Below are 13,324 nucleotides of genomic sequence, written 5' to 3'. Positions count from 1 at the left end.
TAGCTCTGGGCAGAATTAGCGGCCGTGGGCTGTTGCGCAGTGCGCAGTGGGCGCGTTGCCACGGGCAACCCCTGCCACTTTTGAGGGGCCGTGTTTTGTTTTGCGTTGGGCCAATCACGGCTGCCCGACCGGCCGTGCATTTGCTGCTTCCCTTAAACTCGCCCAACCAAGCCAAATGAAACGGCCCCCCTTCTCTGGACCTGGACCTCGCCAAGTTGTCGTCGTTTGATGTTCGAATCTGCGATCGAGTCGACTTCAGCTCCGAGGCAACGCTTTTTTTATTTTCTTTCTTCCTTTTCTTCTTCTTTTCTTCTTTATCTGGCATCCAGAAGAGAGCAGAGTTAACCCGGCGAACATTCTGATATCTCGCGTCCCCCTTTCCCTTTCCCCTTCACTTCCCAACGTTCGTTTTCGAGGCTGCCTGTTGCAAACCCCAAGCCGGGCCTCCCTTTTGTTATATATACACATTTTGCGACAAACAAAGCACACGCCCTCCAGGAAAGCAGACACGACGCCGGCAAGTCGTTCGCATTCCTCGCTCGGGCTCGGGTCTCATCGCTGCTGCTTGCTGTGCTGATCGCCTCTTTCTGCGCGCTGATGCGTCAACCGTCCTAGCCCGACTTCGAGTGCAAGGATTAGCCAAACCAGTTCGATCGATATGTCATCTGAACCGGTACGCTCATCAGCGTGGCCCGCTGCCCAGCAAGTTGGTCCTCGACAAGAGGCGCCGCGACTAACCTCCCTCTCCTCTCTACAGGTGCACCCATTGCGCATCGCGAAGGGCACGCCAGCCTCATCACCGCCAAAGACGACGTCGTCGACGTCCAACCTTCCCCAGCCCCGCCCCCTTTCTGAACTCTCTCCCACGGAAAGGAGACGCAATTCTCCTAGCTGGAACCAAATGTCTCCTACCAAGGTTTGTGGAATTCGAGTTGTTTAGCGACATTGTGTGTTGCTTCTCTTGGTGGTGTCTCGCGCTGACAGGGGGGGTGCGCTTTTTTAGAAGTCGACGCTCAGCAATGACTCGTCTCCATTCCAGTCCTCACCCGCCGACTCGGTGACATCGCCGCGAGTCTTCTGGCAGAACCGGAACTCGGAGAACATGTACGGCACCGGCTCGCCCTCGCCTACGCGGCGCTCCTCGATCGAGCGGCTCCAGAAGGCCTCCCGAGTCAAAAACAGCAACATCAAGGCGCTGGAGCAGAAGCAGGAATACGACCCGACCCGGCTTCCCCAGATCGAGAGACCCTTGGCCAAGCCGCCGAACAGCGTCTTCGCTTTCCCGAAAACCGGCTCCCCTGGCCCGTACGCTGCTGATGGAGACAAGTCTGCACCCATGAGTCCAGCAAAGTCGGACCACTCCGGTCCCAGCACGCCCAGAGGGCCCAGTAAAGACCAGGCCTCGCCTACAAAATCATCACTATCGCCATCCAAGTTCAAGAGCAGCTTCGACCACGAGACGGGCACGTGGTCTGCAGACGCATCCGCCGTCGACGGCTCGCCCAGCGGCCGCTCCTCGCATCGCCACACGAAGAGCGTGACGTTTGACGCTGCGCCGCCCCAGATCAACGAGTATGAGATGGCCACTCCGGATCTCTCTTCCATCGGAACGAATTCGCGCGAGGGGAGCTATGACTCCATGGAAGAGGACGAGGAGGATGATGAGGATCTTCTCTATGAGGGCGGGCACATGGGTGGTGAAGATGAGAGTTTCGATGCGTCGCTGGAGGATACGGACAAGACTCCAGTCGTCGGCCCCGATGACTGGGCAAGGGACAGTTCTCTGATGAACCACGAGCAGGAAGAGTATGATGGAAGTTCAATGCCCGACGGCGCTCCAGGAGCAGTTGGTTCTGGCCGCCTGTCCATGGGTAGCGCCAGGGGTGACTCTCTGGGCTCTGTCGCGGAGAATCGCCCTCTACCCCCTCTCCCTGGAGGCCATGGCAGAAGCCAATCTACCGGCTCAGTGCCCTCTTCCCCGTCTCTCTCTCAGAATCCGGACAAGACGGCGGGCTCGCACAGAAGCTTGCCCGTCCCACCCCCAGCCTCGGCCACAAAATCCGATATCGAAAGCTTCATCACGGGCAAGATGTCACTTGAAGAAAGACTCAAGCTCATGATGCTGTCCGATGATAACAGCGGTAAGACCGCTGCCGAACAGCAGCGGGAGAGACGCCTTCGACGAAGTTCCGGACGCAGTCGAAGCTCACTGTCTCGCGACGATACGCTCAACACCGTTGATACCCACGACAGCCAGATCGCCCTTGACGCCCAGCACGACGAGGAGGCAGAGCCTCATGAAGAAGACGACAATATCGGCGACATGTCTGGACTGGGGGATTATCAACTGCCGCAGCCCTTATCCCGTGAAGCCATCATGAAGCGTGTCAACGGCAACAAGATCATGGCAGATCGCGAGTCGGAATATAACTTTTCTTCACCGCCCGGCAGCCCCCTTCGGGAGCAGCACTTTAATCTCGACCCTGATGTTCCCATACCATCGACCGAGGACTCTCTGATGGGCGACGAGGAGGACGAGGAGGAGGATGAAGGCGATGATAACTACGACGAACATTACGACGACGAGGACGATGAAGACCCCGTGGAGAGTAGCGTCATCATCCACCGGGTTATTCACGAAGACGACTCCGAGCTCGACATGTACGACTCCGATTACGACGACGAATATGACGACGAGCTGGACGGTTCACACTTCGAGTCGGACGATGATTTGGATGCTTCGGGATCTCACTACGGCGGCGACGATGGCCACTACGCAGAGGCCGAGGTGAAGGCTGACCAGGCCGAGAAGCCCGTGGCCGATGCTGCCAAGGAGCCCGCCAAGGAGTCTGTCAAAGAACTGTCGCCACCGGAGCATGACCTCACCGATGAGGTGCTGACTCCGCGAGCCATTTCGCCAGCGACAAGCAAAGCCGACACGCATACAGAGGCCGAGTCTAGCATGATCAGCGAGTCAAATGCGTCGGTTTCCGATCTGGATTCGGATGCCACTCCCGAAGCCACCCTTGAGCCCTCAACCCTCGAGCCGTCTGTCCTCGAGGATTCTGCTCTCGAACCTGCTGCGCTTCAGCCAGCTGCTCCCGAGCCCACTCGCGAGGTTTCGGAGGAGCCAGAAGAGTCGTCAATACAGCCGGAAGGGGAAGAGCATGACTTGTCGCCACAGGTGTCGGCGGAGATTCTCCGGACAAAGACTCCAGAGAAACTACTCCCAAAGCCCGAGTATGACGGCACTGGCTGGGGCGATGATTCGTACGAAGATAGAACAGGGACTCCCGATTCGGTCATCCACAACCCGGTGTCCGATGACGAAGATGAGACCATGGTCAGGGATTCTCCTGAAATCCCCGAAAGACTCGCGACCATCAAGGCTTCCGGTTCCAAGCTCAAGACGAGGGTTTCCAACACGCCTTCAGACATCGTGGCCATGCGGGAGGCTCGCAGACACGTCAGCGGCGAAATACCTAGTGTCCCCTCAATCCCCAGCAAGCATCGCGCGCTCATGTCGAGAGATGGCAGCGAACTTGAGAATGACAGTTTCCTGGCTCGACATCCTAGCTTTAAGAACCGGAGTCTGACGCTGGACCTGGACATGGGCCTCAGCTTGGACAAGGACTTTGAACGCGTCATTGAAACACAAAAGGTAGCTTTCAGTCATTCCTTTGTTGAGACAGCACAGATGACCACCAATGACACCCACTCTTTGCCTCGACAAGTGTCGAGAGACCAGCTCACCTCACCAGCCCAGAACCAACTCGATACTAACATTACGTCTCGTCCCCAGCGCGGATATCTCATGCGACAAAACACCAAGCTCGTGTCGGCCAGCGACAAGGACGCCGAAGATCCCTGGAAAGGACGGTCCGCGAACAACTCGCCCATCAAGACGAACCGCCCCCAATCGTGGACTGTCGAGCCGTGGAACAGTCAAACTCGTCGCAGTATTCGAAAGGGCCAGCCGGTACTGAGCCCGGTGCCACCGCTGCCGGGCCAGGAGAGCAACTCGACGACGCTGAACAAGGTTGTTGAAGAAGACTATGCCGTTGATGCAGCCGGTCCGGAGGCGGGTGAGAGGGGCCGCCTGTTCGTCAAGGTCATTGGCGTCAAGGACCTTGACCTGCCGATTCCGAAGAGTAAGTACCTGAACACGTCCTTTTTTTTCCCCCTGCTTTGTGCTGTCGGATTCTAACAACTTATTTTCTCCTTCGCAGATGAGCGCAGCTGGTTTAGCCTGACGCTGGACAACGGCGTGCACTGTGTGACGACAGCTTGGCTGGAATTGGCTCGCAACGCACCCATCGGGCAGGAGTTTGAGCTCGTCGTTCCCAATGATCTCGAGTTCCAGCTCACGCTAAACGTGAAGCTGGAGAAGCCGACATACTCCAACGTGCAGCCCGCGGCTGTCAAGATGGCGAAACCCAAGACGTCAACCTTTAGCCGGGTGTTTGCGTCTCCCAAGAAGCGCAAGGAGCTTGAGCTCCAAAAGAAGGCGGAAGAGGAGCGTTTTGCGCAGCAGCAAAAGGAAGCCCTGGCGCGAAAGCGTAAGGATGCTGGTTCGGCCTATGAGCTCCTGTCGCCGCTGGCTGCCGAGGACGGAAGCTTTGCTCGAGCGTACATCTCCCTGAAGGAGCATGAGAACCGGTGCTTTGGTCGGCCGTACACGGTCGAGGTTGTCTGCTTCAACGAGTGGGCCACCGAGGAGGAGAGTTTCGCCTCGACGATCAAGAGTAAGCGCGGCAACGCAGCTGGCATCCTCCGAAAGGCGCCGTACAAGATCGGGAAGCTGGAGCTTCAGCTTCTGTTTGTACCTCGCCCCAAGAACGTGACAGATGACGACATGCCCAAGAGCATGAACTCGTGCATCCGGGAGCTCAAGGCCGCCGAGGAGAGGCTGGCCCGCAACTGGGAGGGTGTCTTGAGCCAGCAGGGTGGTGATTGTCCCGTAAGTTTTTTTTTTCTTGGACCCCCGCCCTTGAGTAGCTTCATGGCTTGACTAACACGTGTCTCAGTACTGGCGCCGTCGATACTTTAAGCTTGTTGGCACCAAGCTGACGGCTTACCACGAGGCTACCCGCCAGCCTCGAGCGACGATCAACCTCTCCAATGCCAAGCGATTGATTGATGATCGCAGAACATTGATGGAGAAGGAGACGACTGGCAAGGGGGGCAAACGTCGTAGGTCTGCCTTTGCTGAGGAAGAAGAGGGGTACATGTTTGTGGAGGAGGGCTTCCGCATCCGGTTCAACAACGGCGAGGTAATTGACTTCTACGCCGATACACGCGAGGACAAGGAGGGCTGGATGAAGGCGCTCTCCGACGTCATCGGCCGTGGTGATGCCGGACTGGAAGAAGATGCCAGTGGAGTGCGATCGCGGGCGAAGTGGTGCGAGCTCGTCTTCAAGCACGAAGAGCAGATTCGACGCCGAACGGACAGCCGCCGAGTGCACTCGCGGACAAGGAGCACGTTCAACTAAGGGGCGGAGTGGGCAAGACGACAGCTCGCGATGTACTTGCCATGTTATGAATACGTGTTGGATTATGGAGTATGGCCGACGAGTTGGAAGGGAGGGCGAAGGAAGGGAAGGCGCATTTTTTGCTACTACACACACATTCATTGGCGTTGCCGGTGGTTTTCCTGTTTTCTTCCTTTTCGACACTTTTGCGACCTCTCTTCTTTCTTCTTCACTTCTGAGTCTACTTGTTCTTCATTGCTTGCTGCATTTGGTTCTATAGCCGTTTTTGCGACAGAGATCGCTGTACGTATGGATTTTGATTTGTACTAAAAAAACGTTGTTTAGCAAGTATAATGAGACCAACGCAGCCAATGCGCCAGTTTCTTGATGCAACTGGTTGACTTTTTTTCTTGCACGAGTTGTTGAGGTTCGTTGACTGTGACGATGTGCCGCACGGATGGGCAGAAAGGGGGGCGTTAAGGGGGGTACATGTATGCCCGCATATTACCTAGTACCTGTAAGGTATATCATGTTATACCTTAAGGTGCTGTAGGAAGTTGTACATGAATGATGACTCTATTCATACTCATACCCATATGCTGAATGTCAAATGTGACGACTTCAGCATCATGCCATAAAGAACGCAGCTCCCCCCCTAATATCACCTCCCTTTCATTTCGAAATTAACATTGCGACTCTCTCCATCATCCATTCTCTCCCCTTTGCATCGAAGCCGAGGCACGTGACGCCCTTGCGCCATGCTCGCATTGATGCCCACCCGCGTTAATTGCAGGTCCCGTCCGTCACCTTTGCTGGTGCAGGTGGGGTTCATGTTCAGTGGGTCTCGGGTGCTTGTTCCAGCGGGCTCAGAAGCTGCATCGTCACCCGTGGGACCTGTAAGTTGCTGAGGTGTGCTGTGCTGTGCTTGGGGCCCAGGGGTGCAGTTGCAGCGCAAGTTGCAGCAGCAACTCATTTGATTGAAACTGCGGACCGTTTCCTTCTCGCCCTTTTCCCTCCCCGTTCCAAGTCCCTCTCAGCTCCCGCAAGCCTCACCTCAACTCGTCACTTTCCTAAGCCGCGTCAACTCGTCACTCGCAACCTCTACCACCCCCCTTTTCTTTTCTTTTTTTCCCCCTCTACTTCCTCCTTCTCTTTTCCTTCTTCCTTCAGCTTCTCGTGTTTTGCCAAACAAGGACGCCGCAATGGCTGGTCGATTTGTTCGAGCGTCCAAGTACCGTATGTTTCGATCCCTATTTCCCCAGATGGCGCAGCCTTGAAGTCGCGACACCGCAGCCGAGACACACACGATGCCATCACAGCCCTCTATCAGGACCCCGCTTCCCCTTTTCCGCCCTCCAACCCTCACGAAAGCTGCACACAGACAGACACAACACACACACACAGACAGAGCGAGAGAGAGAGAAATGATGGACAGGAAAGGCTGACGTGCTTGGTTGCGCTTCCTTACTGCAGGACACATCTTTGGCAAGCCCACCAAGAAGGAGTTCTGCTACGATAACCTGCGCATCAGTCGGAATGCCTGGGACACGAACCTGGTAAAGGTACGGACAAATCCAACGGACGGGAGAAAGCCTTCGGTCGACGCGAACATGCTGCGACTATTGAGGGGGGAGAAGAGAAGAAGAAGGAAATGTGTGCGCTTTTTCAAGACACGAACCCATTTGCTGATGACGCGAGCCGGATATGATTAGGCCAACGCCGAGTACCTGTCGGTCAATTGGGAGTCGTCTGGCGGCGGCGCCTTTGCCGTCATTCCTCTCAACGAGAAGGGAAAGGCACCCGACCAGATCCCGCTGTTTCGCGGCCACACCGCGACGGTGCTCGATACCGACTGGTGAGCTACGATCCCTTCCCCCCCTTCTGTTCACTTGGACTCCCCAAATCCTCTCTCTTCGTCATCCTCCCCTCCTCTCCCCTCCCCCCCTATTTTCCCTTTGCCAAGCACCCTTGTCACGCCCGCTTTTTCTTCGCCTAGATGACCTTGGAGGTGAGTTCGGCCCGCTGACTTGTCGCAATTTAGGAACCCGTTCAACGACCATATTATCGCGTCTGCCTCGGAGGATGGCAAGGTCTTCATCTGGGAGGTTCCCGAGGGCTTTTCGCTGTACACCGATGCCGAGGTGATTCCTGACGTATCGCCCGTCAGCAAGCTCGGGGGACATACGAGGTAAGCCTCGACTCCATCTGCTCCCCCCTAAAGTCCTGTTGAACACGTGGAGGACTGACCAGCTCGCGATAGAAAAGTCGGACAGGTCCTGTTCAACCCCGCGGCCGAAAACATTCTCGCTTCCGCCTCGGGCGACTTCACAATCAAGCTCTGGGACATCGGCACCGGTCAGAGCCACCTCACCCTCCAGCACGCCGACATCGTACAGAGTCTGTCATGGAACGCGAGCGGCAGCCTCATGGTGACGACGTCGAGGGACAAGAAGATCCGGGTGTGGGACGTCCGCCAGGAGAAGCCGGTCCACGAGGCCGCCGGCCACACGGGAGCCAAGAACAGCAGAGCTGTCTGGCTGGGAGAGCACAACCGCTTCGCCACGACGGGCTTCTCCAAGATGAGCGAGCGCCAGATTGCCCTGTGGGAACCTGGCCGCAGCGATCCCATTGGAGGATTCACGCATCTGGATGCCATTTCTGGTGTCTGCATGCCGTTCTGGGGTTCGTTGACATGCAACGTGACCAAATGAGCTGGATACGAATGCTGACGTTTGCTTTGTAGATGAGGGATCCAACTGCCTTTACCTTGCTGGCAAGGGGTGAGTACCAGCTTCTCTTTACACATGCGGTATGTCCCTGGGCGACAGCTGCTGACTGACTGGCCTTGCAGTGATGGCAACATCCGCTACTTTGAGTACGAAAACGACAAGTTCGAGTACCTGAGCGAGTACAAGTCGGTTGATCCGCAGCGAGGTATCGCCTTCCTTCCGCGACGCGCTATCAACGTGAGTATTCCGGCAGTTTATGGATACGGACAATCCGGGCTAATCCGTCCAGGTCCACGAAAACGAGGTCATGCGCGCTTTCAAGACGGTCAACGACAGCTACATCGAGCCCATCTCCTTCACCGTGCCCCGCCGGGCAGAGACGTTCCAGGCCGACATCTTCCCCCCTGCCGTTGGCCTCCGACCTGCCGTCAGCGCCAAGGAGTGGCTCGAGGGCAAGACTGGACTCCCTCCCAAGATCGACCTGGAGAGCATCTATGAGGGAACTGCCCCTAAGGAGGTTGCTGCCGACTACCAGCCACCTGCCCCGGTGGTACCCAAGGTCGAGCCCAAGAAGGAGGAGCCCAAGGAGGAGCCCAAGCCAGTGGCGCGAGCCCCTCCTCCGAGTGTCAGCGACCAGAAGACGTCCATTGCCGCCATGGCCAACAAGTTCCAGGACGCCGACGAGGCGGAGTCCAAGGAGGAGGAACCGTCCAGCTTTGACGAGGAGGTCAAGCCGGCCCAGCGAAACCCTCTGCCTATCCGAACCGAGGCGAAGCCTGCAGCTCCCGCAGCCGCCACTCCCACAGCCTCTGCGGTATCATCCACCCCCGCTGTTCCTGTTCCTGCTACTGCTGCCCCGGCATCCGCTGCCAGCGCCACCTCCTTGAGCGAGATCAAGGAGCTTATTGAGAACCAGACAAAGGTGATCAGCGCCCAGAACGACCAGATTGGCCTGTTGACGTCCGAAGTCGAATCCCTCAAGAAGCGGCTTGGATCAGGGTCCCAGGACCAGAGCGAGCGAATCAGGCAGCTTGAGCTAGAGCTAGAGGAGGCACGATCGTAATCTTTGTGTGTCTTTTTAGTATACTATTGCTACATACCTTGCCTATCCGAATCTGTCTCTCTCCCTGCTTGTTCTGAGAATCGCGCTTTTTGTCGTCTTGTCGAGAGCCTGGGGTCAAGGGATAAGGAAGAGTGAATAGGGGGAGGAATCTTGGAAAAAAGCAAAAACTCAACAAGAGAGTATGAGAAAAAGCAAAACACAGCAGGGGAGTAGACCGCCGCGGCATGAAGTCAGGCACAGGGCGTCTAACGGAGGCGAGGGAGAACCAAGGAAGGGAGAGAGAGGATTCGTTTGATGCAAGGGGCCAGCCATTAAGCTGTTTCTTCGTCTGTTGTTTCGTCCGTTTCTGCGTTTCGTGCGGTTGGTTCTATCTTTCTGGTGAAGAAAGAATCGGAACGAAACAAGAGAGCGACGGAGGAAAAAATCGGACTGGTGTATTTAACTGCATTTGCTTCTCTTGCGACGTTTCGTTAGTATCATGTGTTGGAGCAAAAGAGAGAGGAGAAAAATCATGTTTGGCTTTTACTATATGTAGCTTGTTTTTTGTTGCAAATCTGTCCATTCTGTCTATATCTGTTCAATACGAAGCCATCTCGACTTTTTCTTCCTCTTATCTCTCTTTCTCTCTTTCAAGACCTACGAGTTGGGTTTGTGGTTCATCGAAGGATGGACCTTGTACGAAGCATGTTTAATCGATCTTTACCTTTTTTACCTTTGTATCTTGCTTGTATCAACGGCTCTATTACGAAGAAGTAAGACCGTGATATGTCTTGTTTCTCCGTGTTGTTCTCCTCGGGGGGCTGCCTTGTGAGGCATACATCCTTGGCTAGGCACCCTACCCTATTGCTTGTCCTGCACTCTCCGCAAAGATACGAAGTTTGTTCGCAATGTGTCTTGTGTTTTTCTTTGCTTTTATCTTGTTTTTCACGTCGCTTTGTTTTTACATAGGTAATGAGAAAAAGAAAGGTAAAAAGAAGAAAAAGAAAAACAAATTACAAGCGTTGTTTTCTCATGTGACTTGTTGATGAGCGAGAACCTTGTTCCCGAGATCAGGACGAGGCTGGCTGGGGGGGGGAGGGGCTGGGGGCTATAGGCAAGGGGTAAAGGACGAGAAAAGACCTGCTCTAAACCCGGTTTCTGCGTGAACGGGGAGATGATGTATCAGTTTTGTTTTTTTATTGGCCGTTGGCCTGGTTTTCTTGCTTGTTTAAGCATCCCCCGAGTCTTTATCTTGGTAGTGGTGAAAGCGTTAGAGTGAGGTTCGTATCGACATGGCCTATGGAGTCGTTGTTCCTCATCATCACGAGCTTGGATCGTCTTGATCTTTTTCTGTTCTCCCCTCTTCGGCTTTGCTGCTTTTAGTAGTCGTACAGACGCTCCTCGTCACTCTTCCTCGTCCTCGTCCTCGGAAGCACATGCCGCCAGACGAGAAAGAACCTCGCATATATGCGAAATGAAAAAAAAAAATGAAGCCACACGGATTTGACAAACCCATCAACACGCCATCCCTCTCTATCCAAAAGATCCGACAAGGAAAGCCAAGGGAACACAAACACGCACACACTTGCTTTGCACAGCCAAGAGGGCGATCTGCAACCCCAATTTCCACCAAGGTCGTACCTTTGGTCGGAATCAGGCCATTTCTCCCAGCAATCCTCTTGTCTTTTGTTTTTCTTTCTTTCTTGTTTTCCCCCAGTGACTACACTCAGGCTGCAACACCGCAGTCGAAACGGCGGGATTGGCAGCTTGACAGCTTGGTCAAGCACAGACAAGCAGGGACACCCTCCCCCTCCATGCCACCAACCCCCCTGTTCGCAGCTTCGGAATCTGCTCTTCCCGCTGTTAGTAATCGGGCTTCTCTGGAGAGTGGCATGGGTTATGACTCTTTTTGTGTTCTCTCTTCTCTCGCTCACATGTGCTCGTACTATACTCGTACAGAATGCCGGACATGGACGTACATACTCGTATGGACGTGTAAGACGCCATTACCGGGGAAATCTGCCAGCTGTGACAAATCACAATGTTCGCGTTCACCAACAGATCCGAACCATGTCGTCAGCCCTACACTTCCCAGTCGTCCTCCTCCCACTTCGTGCTTAGCCGTTCCTATTCTTGGACAGAAACAAGATACCTTATCTGAAACTCAGGCATCGGACGCCTCCTCAGTCGAAGGGACTGGCATTCTGAAATACTTCGTATCGACAGAGCAGAGCAAGTTGACCGAAGCGGCTGAATGGCAGAGCCAAATGTGAGCCATCACCGCCCGATGTCACATCCCTCAACCCCCCCGGATTCCCAAACGAGCAGAATAGGCATAGGCGGTGCCCACGAAGCTGGATGCCCTCTGTTTCAAGGCTTAAAGTCCCGGTTTCAGAATGCTGTGCTCTTCCATGCGGCCAATCGGGTCATAGTCCATCGAGCTCGCCATGACTTGCGATGCAGAGAGAGGCCAAGGGCTTGAACGGCAATACTAGGCGCTACTATTACTAGACTATACCGGAGAAGCAGGCATTAGGAAAGGCCTGTAACGATGTAGGTTGCTCGCAAATTCTAACGGAAAAGAGAGTGCGGAAGACGTGCCGGCTTGGACGGTTGACAGGGGTCGGGAGGCGGAGATGAACCTGGGATGTGATGGACCTGATAGCTGCATACGAAGGAATGCCCTCCAAGGAGGATTTGCGGCAGGCAGTCAGCATGCCGGCGCTGTAGCGACATTGCAAAGGATAAGGGAAAGCGAGCGACGGTCGCTGCGACCTTGGTGGCCAGCATTCGCAACTGAGGGCCCTGCCAATCGCCTAAAGACTCGCATGTCTCCATCGCCGATGGTAACACAGCTGTTACGCACTGCAAATCTTACCAGCCACCACCATCACCAGGGAAATGACAGGAACGAGTTCCCAAAGAGGCGGGAGATCTGGGGCCGAAGGGTAGCATTTGCAGCTGGCAGCCGTGGCTGGACTTTGGCCCGTCAAAGGGATGAAGAAGCCATGGTTCGGCATGCATGCAAACTCGACAGAGAGTCATCAGCCACGCCAAGCGCGTTAACCGTCTCTCACGAGTCAAGCCTCGATTCAGCTTCAACGTCTAGCTTGACTTGCGTAGCGTAGCTCACAGCCTCGGGAGTCTCCAACAGCGCGCTCCTTTCTCGTTTGGTAGATAGGAGACCATTAGTTGAGCTCATGATCAATAATTCCATATCATCACAGATGCGTTCATAGTTGGTTTCGAAACGGAACACGGGCTGAACAATTTCCAGGAATGGACCGTCCTGGACAGAACAAGAATGGCATGATTCCGCAAAGGGCGTGTTCCTCGCACTTCTAGAAGAGGGTGAAACGGGGCTCAGAGTCTTGCATGTACGATAGAGAAAGCTCCGAACATCGACATCTGCCCGTGTTCATGCAGACTAAGACGGCGTGTCGTATGAGGAAGAAACGAGTCTCGAACACTCAGTCGGCACTCAGTCCGCACAATGCTCAGAGTTGAGCTGAAGGCATCGTCGCCGGCGGATCCACCGCAACGCCTATCGGTCTGCTATACTCTATTTGCGTTAGCCAGCGATCGAGTCAGCTATGCCAGGGTGGCAGATGAAGGAAAATGACCCTGCAATCGATCGCCCGCCAAAGGCCAGTGCACGAACGTCGGAGAAGTCATAGCATTGCTGGCCTTGGCTCGTGCGGGTGCTGCGCTATGTATGATCGAACCGTGATGGGAACGATAGCAGCACACTAGTCGGGTTATCTCTCGGAGCAGTTTCGCTTTTCGACAACCGACAGCCTCGTTTCAGGTCCAACAGCGACTCGGACCTTGGATAGTCTCCAGCCTCGCCTAACGGAGTGCGATGCGATGCGAGGTCCGACCTGGGCTCCAAAAGCCTTGGAGGTATTGGGTAAAGCGTGAAATGCCTTCATCTCGCGTCATCGTAGCACGGCAGGCTGAAAAGCATTGCTGGCCAAGAGAGATTGACAGAGCCTTTGTCTACACGAGATTGAGAGAGACAGACTTCGTGGCTCAAATCGAACTCTGCGGTTCCGGACTCAACAGAGAGACGAGCGGGCCAG

General features: G+C 55.0%; 2 protein-coding genes across 2 annotated transcripts; both read left to right on the top strand.

The window, feature by feature from the left end:
• Positions 1–593: 593 nt before the first annotated feature.
• Positions 594–5,492, top strand: BBK36DRAFT_1133582 (DUF1709-domain-containing protein; the record flags this gene model as incomplete). The annotated part of the gene is made up of 5 exons (XM_024892104.1): positions 594–916; positions 1,004–3,118; positions 3,185–4,190; positions 4,230–4,960; positions 5,028–5,492. The coding sequence occupies exons 1-5, from the start codon at positions 659–661 to the stop codon at positions 5,490–5,492; spliced, it is 4,575 nt and encodes a 1,524-aa protein (XP_024747692.1). The 5' UTR covers positions 594–658.
• Positions 5,493–6,634: 1,142 nt separating this feature from the next.
• On the top strand, positions 6,635–9,572 carry BBK36DRAFT_1136087 (DUF1900-domain-containing protein). Its single transcript, XM_024892862.1, is given in 11 exon segments — positions 6,635–6,707; positions 6,945–7,040; positions 7,182–7,326; positions 7,513–7,659; positions 7,732–8,153; positions 8,215–8,251; positions 8,323–8,437; positions 8,490–8,999; positions 9,042–9,335; positions 9,347–9,430; positions 9,529–9,572. 9 exon segments carry the CDS (start codon positions 6,674–6,676, stop codon positions 9,261–9,263), a joined length of 1,728 nt encoding a protein of 575 aa, XP_024747691.1. The 5' UTR covers positions 6,635–6,673; the 3' UTR covers positions 9,264–9,335; positions 9,347–9,430; positions 9,529–9,572.
• The last annotated feature ends 3,752 nt before the right edge of the window (positions 9,573–13,324 follow it).

This window comes from Trichoderma citrinoviride, assembly GCF_003025115.1.
Source record: "Trichoderma citrinoviride strain TUCIM 6016 unplaced genomic scaffold BBK36scaffold_11, whole genome shotgun sequence".
Lineage (NCBI taxonomy): Eukaryota > Fungi > Ascomycota > Sordariomycetes > Hypocreales > Hypocreaceae > Trichoderma > Trichoderma citrinoviride.
Note: the sequence above shows the minus strand (reverse complement) of the source record. Positions and strands in the feature narration are given on the sequence as shown.